General features: G+C 34.6%; 1 protein-coding gene across 8 annotated transcripts in view; it reads left to right on the top strand.

The window, feature by feature from the left end:
* Nucleotides 1-349: 349 nt before the first annotated feature.
* The window catches only part of tpk1 (thiamin pyrophosphokinase 1), a 60,967-nt gene continuing 45,457 nt past the window's right edge, over nucleotides 350-15,859 (top strand). For 2 of the 8 annotated variants that reach the window (XM_079602635.1, XM_079602632.1), the window contains exons 1-3: nucleotides 449-612; nucleotides 5,170-5,240; nucleotides 9,673-9,747. In XM_079602635.1, the coding sequence (XP_079458761.1) occupies nucleotides 5,201-5,240; nucleotides 9,673-9,747 (115 nt within the window). In that variant the 5' untranslated portion in view covers nucleotides 449-612; nucleotides 5,170-5,200. Of the gene's footprint in view, nucleotides 613-658; nucleotides 795-5,169; nucleotides 5,241-9,672; nucleotides 9,748-15,859 lie in introns of those variants that run through there. The other 6 variants (XM_079602634.1, XM_079602631.1, XM_079602633.1 and 3 more) reach the window with 6 other exon arrangements.

The following is a 15,859-nucleotide window of genomic DNA, read 5'->3' as shown; positions in this document are numbered from 1 at the left end:
ATATTAGATTATCATGCACACATATTTGACTTTTGAATGCTAGCCTGTGATTGACCAATCTGAATAGAGTAGGCTGTGCAAAGTATTTATCAATTCTGCATGCTATTGCCTAAACAACCAAACTATCTATCTATCTATCTGTCTGTCTGTCTGTCTGTCTGTCTGTCTACAGTATCTATCTGTCTGTCTGTCTGTCTGTCTGTCTGTCTGTCTACAGTATCTATATATCTGTCTGTCTGTCTGTCTGTCTGTCTGTCTGTCTGTCTGTCTGTCTGTCTGTCTGTCTGTCTGTCGTCGCATTCTGGATGACGACCTCAATGGGATCCGTGTAGGTGTAAATTCCACCTCTAGATGTCGCTGTGACAAACCTCACACAGTATTGTGGAGCTCAAGCGCTTTCTTCGGCACTCGTTGATTGTACACAAATGTGGACTGGACGCATGCTGCTGGATAACGTTACCCATGCACAGAGTGAGTACACGAGATACACGCTGTATATTAACCTAGCGAGGTGACTACCTAGACAGCGATGTTATGCGCGTTTGATGCCCCCCCAAAAAACGTAGTTCTACTCAAACGCTGAACGCGCATAACGTTACGCCTGCTGTTTAGGTAAGTTAGTCTGCTCTCTAGGTTTAGAGACAGAGCCAAATGTCAAGTGTTCAGTAAGTGCTTGTGTCGCTGTGGGCTCTCTCGCTGCACACTGACTGTGATGGCATGTCTATCTTCTCCATCACTTTTATGGACGGATTGTTTCTCATAGTTCATCCTCTGTTTTTATTCATCTTCGTGATGTAACGTTAATCATTTCTTTACGATATCTCTTGAGGTTTGCTTTAAACTCGGCCTGCAAAATGTATGAAGTTGCGAGTTTTGCTAAAGATTTGAGTGAAATCGTGCCAGAGCTGAAAGCTGTCGATAATGATATTTGACTTTCATTAAAAATACATTCTGTCCCTGAAGAAGCACTTGTGTGATTTACTTGTGCACATAATGAGGGAGTTATTAAAGTTTGTAAACTGTAAATTATTTGGGCACTCAACCTTAGAATGAACTCTGGCTCTTCTTTAAAGTACAACAAGAACTGATGTCAAGCAGAGAATTTCCCCAGACTAAGTCAGAGAGCCTTGAAATTTCATTCAATAGAAGTAATTACAAAAACACCCAGAGGGAAAAAACGACACAACAAGGGCCAAATTAATTAAAAACACAATGGAGGAAAGAAAGAACTTACTTTAGCCGTTGACAAGGCTGATTTTTTAACTACTGGCAGTCTTGCCTTTTGAAATAAAAAAAACTCCAACTTTAGTATTTTATTGTGTTGTGATAAAGACAGTAATTGTGAGGTGTTTCTGTTTACCCCTCAGAATCACCTTGTTAACAATTTAATAATAGTAATTGCCTCTATTTCACGCATAACATCTTTGTACATAATTGCACATTCTCAAAAGAAACTTATTCAACAAGCACAAGTGTGACTTTCTTCTCTGGAACACAAATGGAGAAATTGTAAAGTATTGGACTGGACACTCTTTTCCATGCAGTTACAATCAATGGGAACGTTCAAGGTTTTCCAGATCCAAAAATGACAAAACATTTTTTGCATTTAAGTAGACTATGACTTGTATGCCATAATCTAAGCTTTTTGAAGTCAAGTGATAATGAGCTTTGTGTGAGGAACCGACTAATATTCGATTCGCTAATTGATCATTTTCTGCTGCAACTGTTTATTGAGGCAGTGAGTCGAACTTGAGAGTCAGACAAGTCCGATTTATAAATGAATTATTCAGACTGGTTTTGTGAACTCAATCAACTGATTCATTGTATGTCTGCTTGCACCAGTTTTCACCTGTCGGAATGAATCCAATGCAACTTCAGATTCTGAAAGTTCTGTTTATGAACCCTAAAAAAGTATGGTTCACATGTCCGTTTACATGTGTTGTACATGCTTTCCGAAAATAATTTTGTCTTGATGACATGTACTGTCTGACTTTGGAGAGCTTTTTTAGCAAATAGTATATTCAGTCTCCTCCACTAAGCAGTTCATGAGATGTAAAAAAACATACACACATTCTTAAGGGGCAATGCATATGCAAACGTACGCATTACAGCCCCGGGCACGTGCGTAAAGTATTTTTGAATCCAATTGAGAAAATGTTGATTGTATTATTTCCCTTTTCAATCAAATAGAAATTCAATTTGGATTTGCATTGATTGACGTGTTTATATCAAAGCTTTTCAGTCCAATTGAGCCATCAGTCCAATTATAAATAGTTTATTTGCATACAAACAGCCATTGATAATATGACTTAAAGGAATAGTTCACCCAAAAATGTTATTTATCCCATAATTTACTCACCCTCAACCCATAGGTGTATGACTTCTTTCAGCCGAACACAATCAGAGTTATATTAAATAATATCCTGGCTCTTCACAGCTTTGTTATGCCATTAAATAATGCCTGGGTTTTTGAAGCTCCCATAGCTCATCCATCCATCATAAAAGTAATCCATGCGTCTCCAGTGGGTTAATAAATGTAATGGCAATTACTATAATAACTGGTTTCTGGCAATAGTGCGTTCACAAGATAGCCGAGTTCTGTCTGAAGGGTGACCTCTGACCGCTTCGCTTCAGAAGGCATTTATTAACCCACTTGAGTTGTATGGATTACTTTTATGATGGATGGATGCGGTTTTTAGAGCTTTGACAACTCAGGAACTATTCAATGCCATTGTGAATCTGGGAAGAGCCAGGATATTTTTTTATATAACTCTGATTGTGTTCGGCTGAAAGAAGAAAGTCATGTATATGGCATAATTAAATTTTTTGGGTGAACTATTCCTTTAAATTCTTCACTCAATACTGGCTTCACATGACTTCAGAACTATTATAATAAAGTGCATGAGTCATATGAACCAATTTCATGGGACAATTATGGGGTTTTTGCATCCTTTTTTGAAGCTGGCAAAATAAATAAAAAATTGACGATACTTTAAACTGTCTCTTTTTGTGTCTGCACTAAAGAAAGAAAGACATACGGGTTTTATTGGACATGAGAGTAAATAAATAATGATAAAATAATACAATAAATTATGAGTTTTAATTTTTGGGTGCACTGCTCCTTTAAAGGAATAGTTCACTTTATTCAATTATGTCATCATTTACTCACCCTCAAGTTGTTTAAAACCTGTATGAATAAATTTCTTTCTTCTGCTGAACACAAAAGAAGATATTTTGAAGAATGTTGGTAACCAGACAGTTGATGGGCCACACTGACTTAGGAAACAAATAGGCTTGATGATGGAAGTCATCAACTGTTTGGTTACCCATATTCTTCAAAATATCTTATTTTGTTTTTAGCACAAGAAAGAAATTCATACAGGTTTGAAACAACTTGAGGGTGAGTAAATGAGGACAGAATTTTCATTTTGAAGTGAACTAGCTATTCCTTTAAGGCCCAACTGCTTGAGTTTGAGTTTCTTGAGTTTCTGTTGCAATGTCTTTTTGACAGCACTCTACTTTCATCAATAGTTTTGTGGGTGTCAGGTTGGATTAGCCCCTTTTAGTTGCTATGTTGATCCATTTTGGCAGAGTGTTAGGGATGCACCTCTCTACCTTCATTGATCTGTTACTCTCAGCGGGATTGATCCAAGTAATGACATTTTGCACTGTGTGTTGAGTAAATAATTAAATATTTATCTCGCATATAAAGCGTCCTCTCAACCAGTGCTTTCATAATCAGCCAGGATAAGATATCTGCTTCTGTACAGAATACAACAATCAATTCAATTCTCTTTCTGGTCGTGAACTGAAGCTTGAAACTTTTCAATTGATCATTTAAATTAGGTGTTTAAATGAAAAAATAAGTACACTTTAACATACTTTTAAAAAGAGTACTTATTATGGAAATATTTAAGCGCAAACTAATGTTTTCGAACAGTCATGTTAATTTCAATTATATTAAAAATAATAGATGTCATTTATTTTATATGATTAAAAAGTCCTGATGAATGTACTCAAACATTTATGGTAAACTAAATATACTTTAATGCAATTTCTAATAAAACTTATGTCATGTATACATTTAATTGCTCATTTGTAATATTGAAGTTGTAATGTAGTACATTTAAATATAATAAAATATAACTGAAAAACACACTTAATTTAAAATGATAATACTTTACATGCTTTATGTTAATCACCGGAATATTATTAGCTAAAACAATGTACATTAAAGTAAAACTTTTAATTGGACATTATTACAAAGTGCGTTTTTACTTTGCTTTTTTTACAAAAGCATTTGCAATTTGTTCAAAAGAATGAGAAACTGCTTTTATGATGTGTACAATTGACTAGATGATGAAGGTTGCACAAGTAGTTTTGAGAATTTCAATTGTGATCTGAGAAATGCACCAAAGTGACTGAGAAAAACTGTGTTATGAAACAGTTGTAAAGTGTACTCTCTAAAGCGCAAGTGCACTTTAAAAAATTAAGTACACTACAAGTGCACATTCGTTGCAAATTTGAAAAAGGTTATTTTCTGAAATGATTAAAATAGACTAACAGGTAGGCCTAATTATCATTGAATTATCCACTCAATGGATTCATTCAAAAACACTCATTCATTCATTCATGAATTAAACACTCCTGTTATAGGAGGCATGCAACGTTTGATTCTGTTTTGGCTTTGTTATAATAAGCGAAAATACAAATGTAACTAACTGCCAATGTTGTGTCTAAAATGTTACTCATGTTAGCTTTTGTTTATTGAGCAAAATGACACATGCGAATGTGTGCTGTTGTCTTCTCTTTTCTAAGTGGCAGAATAATCTGCTGTGCAGACCAGTAATCTGCCTATGCTAAACTAGTAACATATTACAGGAGTAGAGCATAAGTTAGATAGGAAAAGTCACTATTCACAGGACAGAGAGTTCATGTAGGCAAGTGAAAGAAGCTTAGCGATGAACATTTCTTCCCTTTGTTTTTATCTTGTATTTTAGACGTTAAATAATCTATTGTGTTTTATTTTTCAGTGTATTACTTTATCTGTCATAATAGAAATAGAAACCTGTTGTTCGAACATCTAATTTGCCAGATCTTCACTCTACAGAAATGAAGACCTTTATTTGTGTTGTCTTTTAATATGTTTTTATTTGTTTTCTTCTTCAGTTGATGAATCCAGCTTATTATAAACACGACCATGGATGAATTCGCTCCATTAGATTGCCTTTTGCCTTCAGGTAATTATTCATTTGAAACCCATTTAAATGTCTGAATGTATTTATTCTTGCCCATGCATGCATTTACACTTTGTCCAGAAGAACATAAACAGCTAATAAATATATCACAGAAGTTCAACGCAGTTACAATTTGCCCACTTTGCATGTTCACAGTTATTATAATGTGTTATGTCTTACACGTTATAACTGAATTTGAATGAAAATCTTTTTTTAATACACTATGGCTGAGAAAAAGATTTTCAAAGAAATTAAATGGATTCCTGTATCCATCATTTATGGTTTTTATGCTTCCCCACAGTGTTTATTCAGGTGTAATAATTTTTTAGTCATTTACTTTGCACAGATAAGACTACACCAACACAGTCATATTGATAATGGCAAATTTATTATGGGTTTCTGGGTGTGTTTTTATTAGATCTGGACATTTATTATTGGTCCTAAGAATAGATGAACCTAAAACTGTTTTAAACTGCTGTTTTCTTGAGCAAAAATCAGGAACTATTAAAACAAGCCAAATTAACAGTGATTTATTTCTAAGTTCAGGCAATGCTGGTTTAGTTTTTTGCTTTTTAACAGGATTGTAGAAGCAGTTTGGCAATCAGCTAATGATCCCAGTCAAGTTAACTTTTTCCAGAGCCCCACCCCCACATGCAATAACTGGACAAAACAGCCCCATTTAACCTGAGAGCAGTCTACAGCAAAATAATAGATCTGTTCTGGAGGATTTTTTCATTCAAAATGATATTTATCCCTGTCTGGGTAGGTGTCCCATAAATACATGACCAGAAAGTAAGTAATCAGGTTCTAATGATTGGCCAAGAATCGCAGCCATGCTTTCAATATGTCTGAGACCGCCTGTGGTCATTACAGTAATGAATGCATTCTCAACGACTAACATCAACTTATGTCCGGTTCCCTACAAATTTTTGCTGGTAAAGTGGTGAAGGTTGTTTACTGTCAAATTCAATAAATTGTACAATTTGTGTGCCTTATTTTAAAACCTGCGTCTTATTCAGACCGCACACAATGCTGTTTAACGAGACTGAAAAGGCCTATGCTCTATAAAACGTTAGGCTCAGCCATTATTACTGTAATTAGAATACATTTTAGAAATGTTAAGAGCGGTTTTGGCTGTAGACTGCAGTACAGTGTTATTACGGTATTATTATTATTATTATTGTAGGATTACATTTTGTATGTGCTTTTGTTATTTTTATATAAAAAAATATATATTAAAGTTTGTAATATTTAAATGTATTCTTAATATATGGTTTTCAGTTTTAGATATTTTAATATTTCAATTTAAACTTATTTTATTTCAGTTGGTTTCCAAGGCAACATTTTTAATTTTCATTTTAAGTTATTTCATTTAGACTTTTTCATCTAATGTTTATATTTTATAAATATGGGATGAGACAACAAACACTGCTGCAGTGGTGGAGTGCAAAAGCCTGAAGAGGACTAGCATTATTACAGTGCGTGAGATAGGCAAGTCAATGTTCTGATCATATTTTTTTTTCCAAGCACATTTTACCAATTCCAAACCACATCAATCTTAATAACTATTACTATATAATCATTTAAAAGTTATATATAATTGTTAATGAGGGAAGTGAAACATTATTAAGCAGGTTTTCTTTTACAGGTAATCGAGTCTCCAGAAGTACAAGGTGTCAGTTTCTCAGAGACTTTGCTAAGGAACAATTCTGAAATCCCTTACTAAGAATCACAAGGTGAAGTGTTGTGAAATACATGAAGACTGATTGTTTTAAAGGCTTTATAGACAGATAGATTGACAGTGACTCTTGAGGGACCAGCACCACTTCCTCTTGTACCACTGTTTGAAGAATTGATCTTCCTCAATCTGGCAGTGAGTTTTTGGAGTTCATTTTAAGTCCATCTCCTACCCTGAAAGGTCCGTCTTGCTCATTGTTAGTAGCAGTTCTCACCGTGACTCCCTCGCCACCGCCGCTGTTGTCTGACTTGAACTGGTGCTGGTCCCTCAAGAGTCACTCTCAACCTATCTGTCCGTGCAACTTTTTTAAAAGTCAGTCTTCATCTATTTATGACAATCAGCTTGTGATTCTTATAAAGTGTGTGTCATGTTTGAGGATTCCTTGCCTTAGCAAAATCTCAGAGAATCTGACACCTTGTGCTTCTGGAAACTGCAGGTAGTTTGCAGTTCTGGAAAATGAGGGCACTGGAGACTAAGAATTAAAGGTGAAGAATTAAGTGTGAAACCACCAGAAACTCTTTAAAGTCTTTTGCAGTTAACATGTATCGTTTCTTCCTGTTTTGCTGTGCCCACATGAACATTTATTGTCCAATGGTCACATCTTAATTTTGCAATTTCTATAGTATTTCATCCTCCTCATGGGCATTTAATTGACTTTTCAGTGTGAGTTAAACCTTTTTTCTTTTGGTTCATTTTACCTGTAAAATGAAATCCTGCTTGCAAATCATGCACGTCTGAATATAAGGTGTTTTCACTTCGTGTCATCGTTAACATATATATATTAATTGTATAAATTATATATCACTCTCAAAATTAATATATCTTGCTCCTATAGAGCTTATCTCTCATGTAAAGAACGGGTTTTAGTGTATACTTGCTGTGCATAATTTTCACACTGTTTTCCCATAAGGTCCACATACTCAAGAGATTTCGAGCCAAAAGACTCACGAGAACAAAAACACCCTGGAATAGATAGATGTGACTTTACACTTCTCTGATATGTTCTATATAGCCCTTCAGTGAAAGAAGACTGAAGACATGGCCTAGATTTTTGACCTAATCCAAAAATACGCGATTCTCAAGTCTCGGCGTGTCCTTACGATCCTTCGATTCATACATATTCAATACATTTATGTTTAATGGAACTCTGTTTAGAATATGAAATTGCGTTTCATGTCCTATTCATTCCAATTTGTGAACTAATCAAACCCAGCTTGTTTATGTGTTGAATTGCAAATGCGTTGTATCCTAATGAACAGCAAGCTTCTCAGCTAATTTGGTATATGATAATTTCTGTGTATTTCAATTGATAATTCCCAGAGAAGAGTATTCAAATGTGGAAAACGTCCTTGGTGCCCTACTAAAAGTGCATGCTGTCAAAAATGCAATTTACAGGAAAAGGAGATCTGTGACTGAAATGTGAAAAACTGATTTTTTATAAGTGTTGCAAAATACAGCTGTTGTCCTTTCACCAATGCCTAGGGTGTTGCGATAGCTCTCGTTATTTTATACACTGTTTTCGCACCTCAGGACCTTGATATTTCCCCAGTCTGTTCCGCAAGATGTGTTCTGTTCACGCCCACATCAGTATACTTGTGATTTATTCGGAGACAGTTTTGACACATACACTGTGTGCTTCACTTGTCACGTTTCCTCATCCTGTTGGTGATTCTTTTTTAACAATGTGCACTAAAAACAATGATCTAATGCTGACGTATGCCAGCATTTCGCCATGTAGAGACTTCAATTGTAGCGTTGTGCTGCATGGAGAAACATTTGATTAGCTTCATGTTGGAATAACTATAATTATCAATGTGTGAGTAGCTTGGCTGAAATGTTAGCAATTAAATGTGTGGACCCATGCATCTTGCACTGTTTTTGTGCACTGGGAGGCCTTACAGAACATTATCTTGAAATATAAATAACACAAAATTATATGTCTTATTTATAGTGTTTCAGGCTGTATAGTTGGATCAATATGTGACAGAAAGGTTATTATATGTTATAACTGCGGTTTAGCGGTTCGATGCACTATGCACACATTGAGCTTTGGTGCTGTGAGTTTGAGTTGGACCTGTTGGCACCTTTTCGTCCCATTATTTACCATACTTTTCTTGTCACTACTTCTAAAAACCTTTTGTTTATATAAAAATACAATGGAATTATAGGGTTCGCCTCTAAAAAAAAATAAAAGAGATTATATTTTACTATAAAAAGTGTAAGATTAAGATTAAGAATTTATTTCATAGCATTTCCCATTTTTTTTTTTTTTTTTTTTTACTTTTTATTTTTATTTTTTATTTTTTTTTAACTGTTTAAAAAAATCTGTTAAATAGCATCACTAAGAATGCAAGTGATATATTTGTGTTATATAATATCTGTAAAATGAGCTGAAATTGATTTGTTAATATCACACAGTTTGCTTTAAATTGTTGCACATAAAGCACATCTAACAGTTGCAAAATTGCCTCAGAATTTGTGTTTAGGCAATTACCAAAGGCATAAGCCTGTATTATCACAGTTATTACTCTTGCTGTTTTCATTAGCGGCTTCTATTTATCTCACCAGATTAAACCAAACATTACAATGCATTTTTCTCAGTGGTACACTGCAAATGAAAGAGACTACATCATAACCACAGGATACTATTGAAATATATCTGCCAATTAATGTTCACTTTTTGTGTCCTTTCACCAGGAAAACAGAGGATTTGCTTGGTTCTCCTAAATCAACCGTTGGATGAGCTGTACTTCCATGTACTGTGGAGTAAAGGTATTGATTTTGTGATGAATTTCATGCATCAGCCTTTGATTTGATGCTTGTCTGTACTTGTCTGGCTTGTGCACAGTAGAGAATGGTGACATAGCTGGCACAGAACTCTCTGGATAAGGTCAGACAGGCCTAATTGGTGAGATATAGAGGCACTGTATGCTATAAAGCCCTTATAACCCATAATGCATTAGTCATCTTTTTGATCCCCCACTGGATGATGTATGATTACATAACTTTTTTGTTTCTGTTTGTCTTTATAGTGCTGTGTGCTTTCGGGTACCTTTATTTGTCGATCCCAAACAATTTTCAATTGCAGCCTGATTTATAGCTCTTATATTGAATTGTAGATCATGACTAGTTGTGTCTCGAATTATGTACTGCATAATGTATTATACAATACGCACTTATATTATGCACTGTGTTCTCTCTTGTTAGAATTGTCAGTGTGAACCAGTGTTGTTATTGTTAACTAATACTATTAAAATGGTTTTCGTTCATTGACATAAAGTTGATATTAAATAAAACATATATATTAGATCTTAAAATAACCATTGGCAACAAACTGAAAGAAAATAAGCTGAATGACTACTACAACTGAAAAAAATTAAAGATGGATAGAAATATAAAAAAAAACACTAAAGTCTGTAAAATATGACAAGTCTGTTCGTAAATATAATAGTATATAAAATAAAAAAATAACACTGATGTGAACACACTACTTGCACTATAATAAAAACTGGCATAGCATAATGCATAAATATGCAAATATGAATGCACCTAAAATGATGTTTAGAGCTATCAGTTAATTAAAAATGTAATCTAATTCATTTCACGAAATTCTAATTAATTGATTGAATTTATTAGTGTATTTTTGCTGTGAAACTTCCTTAACTGAAGACTATTCATTACATTAGACATTACATTACTGAGGCAGATGACTAAATAATTGAAAAACATTTTTGAACATAAATTATTGAAATTTTGTTTTAGCTAAGGTTTAGGGGGCATGATTAATTGCATTCATTTTCATATTGCATTATGTTTTCGTAATTAATTGGACTAATTTTGTGCATTCATTTGATTGCCCTAGTTTTTACGTCCAGGATTTTTCCACATGATTTTTAAGGTTAGCAAACCCGTTCAGCAGTCAAATAAGTCAAGAAAATGCTTTTTATTTGTTTTCTAAATTTTTATTCTATCATTTGATGTAGACTCTTCTCTTAAGATAGTTGCCGGTTTGGTTCTGTGCGGGTGAGAGTTTAACTATGTTGCATTAGTTTTTTTCTCTCGTTTAAAAACTCTTGATCATAATTCCCCTGCCCTCGCATCAGAGCTGCTGTGCATGTTTCATGCAGCTTTGCTCTGTGGGCGATGAGTGCGTTGCTGGGAGCAGGGTGAGCATATCCAGATGGTTTTCCTTGAGGGACCGGGGCAGGGCGCTCCACCCCTCCTCCAGTGAGCCTCAGAAGTGCAGCCCTATGGGCCTGTGGCACCAGTAGCTCTCTATAGGGCTGGATGATCAAAGACTGCTCTTTGCAGATACCAACACATTTTTGGACTCTTTTCAAAACTGCCTTCAAAAAGTTTACTTCTTTCTTAGTCCAGTTGTGTCATTAGTACTGAATTTAGAACCGGAAATGCTGTATGTGGAAGTTACTAGTGGATTGGTAAATGCACAGAGTAGCTGCCATGCTTAATTCAAAACTAACGAAAACAAGGCTGCGAGGAACGGAAATACTGTTTGTTCATTATGTTGTAGTTTGTTACCTGTGGACCCATTATTGATCCTTCTGTACTTCTGTTACTCACAGCCTTGTTTTTGTCCATTTCTATTTTGTTACACTACCATTTAAAAAATTGGGTTGGTAAGATTTATTTTTGTTTTTGGAAGAAGCATTTATTTGATCAGTAATACAGTAAAAACATTTATATTTTGAAATATTATTACAATTTGAAATTGAAATCAGATTTTTTTTCCCCATATATTTTAAAATGTCATTCCCTTTGATGGCAAAGCTGAATTTTCAGCAGTCTTCAGTGTCACATCCTTCTGAAATCATTTTAATATGCTGATTTGGTGATCAACAAAATATAACAGTTGTGCTGTGTAATATTTTTTGTGGAAAGTGTGATTAGATTTTTTTCAGGATTCTTTGATTAATAGAAAAAACAACATTTATTTGAATTTTCTTTAACAATGTAAATATCTTTATGGCTACTTTTGTAATCTGTCCTTTCTTAACAAAATTATTAAATATAAACACTATTAACTATGACTTTTGCCTCCGTAAACTCCTAAACTTAATTACTGCTTATTAATAGTTAGTTGTTAAGTTTAGGTATTGGGTAGGGCTAAGGGTTGTAGAATGCCATGAAGAATAAGGCATTAATATGTGTTTTAAGAAACAGCCAATATCCTAGTAACAAGCATGCTAACAAGCAACTATTTAATTGTGAGAATTGGACCCTAAACTAAAGTGTTACCAAAAATGATTTTTGACCCCAAAGTTTTGAATGGTAGTGTAAAGCCAGAAGTTTCCCTCTGAAAATTGGTATGAAACAAGTTGAAAATTCATTTTTGATGTGCCCAAATCAAATCTGTTTAATTTTTTAATTGGTGAACAGCAAAAAACACATACAATCCAAAGTTCCCAAACCAAATCATTCTTATTTTTAAGATGTATACTGTATATATTATTTTGCATTGTGTCTCAGTCAGAATGTTTACATTCATATTTTATGAAGCTGTATTACACTCATTTTTATTCACCCTATTGAAGACAGTCACCCTATAGACGTCATTCACTATGTAGTGAATGTAAATGAGTGTACGAGTCAGCGGTTTTGGATATGAATTTGTGTGTAAAATGTCACTTATGTTGTCTCGCGCACCTTATTAGTTCAGCATTATGGTGAGTCATGCTGCTGTAGACATGAGCAATGGCAAAACTTCCACACTTTCACTCTTCGTTGTTGTACGAGAAAGTCTCTTGCCATTCTGCTGACATCATCAATGATATTCATCACACCTGACATTGACTATGCTGTCAAAAACAAATTTCACCACTTGCGAAATTGACAGTATTGACAGTCAGTCTTAAAGGTTGAATATGAAAAAACCAAATCGGATTTGTGGAAGCCTTAGTCATCTCCTGTAAGCTGTTCCTCTCCACCTTCCTCTAACACTGGGGTTTATTGAAGGAAATGCTTCAAACGTCCTGTTTTGATAAAAGCTTGGTGTGTTGAAGAATTGACAGTGCCACAAAAATCAGACACACTCTAGTACACCATTTCTCTCTCCTGTCCAGAAACCCTTTTTCCACATATTGTGGTATGTGAAATCGTTATTATCCTTCCCTCGGTATTGAAACGTGTGAAACAGCCTGATTTTTTTATGGTTTGTTTTGCAATACTGTGATAGAGGATTGGCAGAACTTTTATTTAAGTCTTTTTGAGCGTTTTGGTCAATAGACGGACTGTGAGTTTGGATCAATTGATGGGCTTGATAATGATTTTGGGGCAAGATTTTGGGGCTTTTATGCCATGTCTGTTATAGCTTTGAGGCTGTCTATCTTCGTCAAATAATCTTGAAAAATATGTATCACGTTTCCACAAAACTATTAAGCAGCAGCACAACAAACTGCATGTTTCTTTGATTTCTGAACGATCATGTGACACTGAAGACTGGAGTAATGGCAACTGAAAATTCAGCTTTGTCACTTTACAGGAATAAATTACATTTTAAAATATATTCAAATAGAAAAATATATATTTTCAACTGTAATATTTCACAATATTTTTACTGTATTTTCGATCAAATAAATGCAGTCTTGGTGAGCAAGAGACTTCTTTCAAAAACATTTAAAAAGCTTACTTTCCCCACACTTTTGGACAGTAATTTACACATTTAAAATGTAGTTTTTCTATTCCAGGAAAATTGAGCTAAAATATTGATGACTCATCTTGTACTCCACTGATTTCTGTCCAATCAGATGCTCTCTAGAATGAGAAATACCAATGCTGCAACAGACAGCAAGAATCAAATGATTTATGCCTGTGAAAAAGGCTATTAGAAAATATATTCTGCTCAAACTTTCTATTTCAAAGGAAATACAAAATTATAGACTTAAATAAAAACTTGTGTACCCATTCTCTTTCTCTGAACTCTTTTGAGGATAAAGAAACCAGCTTAAAAGGCAAACTAAGCTTCCATTTTGCTCGTTGACCACTCGGCCCTCTTTGATTTACACAGGCCACAGGCTTCACTTCACTTCCACTGCCAAAAGACATTAAATCAGCGACTGCAAAGTCTGCCTCATCAATATTTGTCCCCCATAAAACACAGACCGGGTAGCAAAAGTTCATGACAGGAAGAGGAAGCACCGCTGGTGGATTATGAAGTGTTTATTTACAAGGTTATCTGTCCTGCACCAGGGCTTCGGTGAAAGAGCATTCAGAGATGATTTACCCCCTCCAGCGTCTCCGTGCGTCGTAATGCTGCCTCACCAAAAAGTGAGAATGGTTGGTTGTTTACTATTGGAGGTCCCGCCGTAAACTTCTTCTTGATTGTAATGACTCACTGATTCAATGTTCCTTACCTGTGTGACCGATGCTAGAAGATGATGATTCTTAAACTCCAAGTCTTAGACGAAGCAGCTCACATGATCTTGCCGCTGTGATTGAAACCACAGGTTAGGTATTCACAGCTTATTTAGAACTGGCAGCCGTTTAAGTGCCGTCGATTCTCAAGATTCATGACCATGAATGTTAGACTATTGCCTTTTGTGCTCTGCATGTGGTTAAGTCTTCATTTTATTGAAGTCTTCATATTAATAGATTTGCCTATTGAAATAATGAGTCATTTGCATTCAGCCCGGAGCTTTCAAGTCTTGCTCCTAGATGTAGTTCACGGCTAGACTGAATTACGCCCTGTTTTTTCCAGTTAGAGATGTTGCATGCTGTTTACTTTGATGGGATCTTTACAGAACAGCTTCTTTGATTCACCTCCCGAGACTGCATTGAAAACGCCAGTGTAATCACACTATGAACAAATAATGATGTCTTTGCCAGACCAATTTAGCTGTCTGGGAACTAATGAATTACTGGCTTGGATGCATCATCATGAGGCATTATTTCAGAACTGAAGAGCAAATGATTTCGCTGTGTAATCGTGTAAGCATGGGTCCATGGGTCATTACAGAGAGGAGTGAACCTTGGACCATTGTAAAAAAATTAAATAATATATATATATATATATATATATTTTGAATTACTTTTCGATTCATTATTTATTATTTTGCACCACTCTTTTAAATAGTCTAAAATAAATCATTTTAATAAAAAAGCAATAACTGCATTTATTGGGGTCGGCGGTTGCGCCAGCGCGATCACCTCACGTTTTTTCTTATCAGTGCGAAAGAGACCAAAATAAAGATTTTTGTCATACAAGTTTTAAAAACACAAATTAAAATATGGATGTGTATGTTCAAGAATATGGAAATAAAAAAACTATAAACTTTTATATACACTTAAGGCCATTGCACACTGAGTCCGAAATTTTCGTATGCGTTTTTTCGTATTCGTGATTCGGTGGCTCTGAATTGTCAAAGCACCATTCAAACACCATTCAAACTGCTTGTTACGGGTGCGAAAAACGCAGAAAATCGAACCCGTTTCAATTTTTTTTATGACAGACGAAAGTTTCGGAGGCAGTGTGCAAGCGTGATTGACATAACGTGAGGTCATATTTATTTTTTAACGTGCGAAAATTTCGGATGCGAATTTCGGACTCAGTGTGCAATGGCCATATACACTTTCTGTCTATTAAAGACTTTACTTAAATAATGTTATGCACAATAATGCAATATATCAATTCATTAAATACATATAGGGGCTTTTCTCAGCATGGATGGATACCATTAATTTGGTACGATGAGATATATATATATATATATATATATATATATATATATATATATATATATATATATATATATATATATATATATATATATATATATAAAAACTTTTAACGTCTTTTCAGTTACAATAAACAAATTATAATTTGATGACTTTTCTCATGTGATTAACTGATCTTAATTGACAGCTCTGT

The sequence above is a fragment of the Phoxinus phoxinus genome (genome assembly GCF_949152265.1).
Source record: "Phoxinus phoxinus genome assembly, chromosome: 24".
Classification (NCBI taxonomy): Eukaryota; Metazoa; Chordata; class Actinopteri; order Cypriniformes; family Leuciscidae; genus Phoxinus; species Phoxinus phoxinus.
This window is presented reverse-complemented; position numbering and strand designations above follow the sequence as displayed.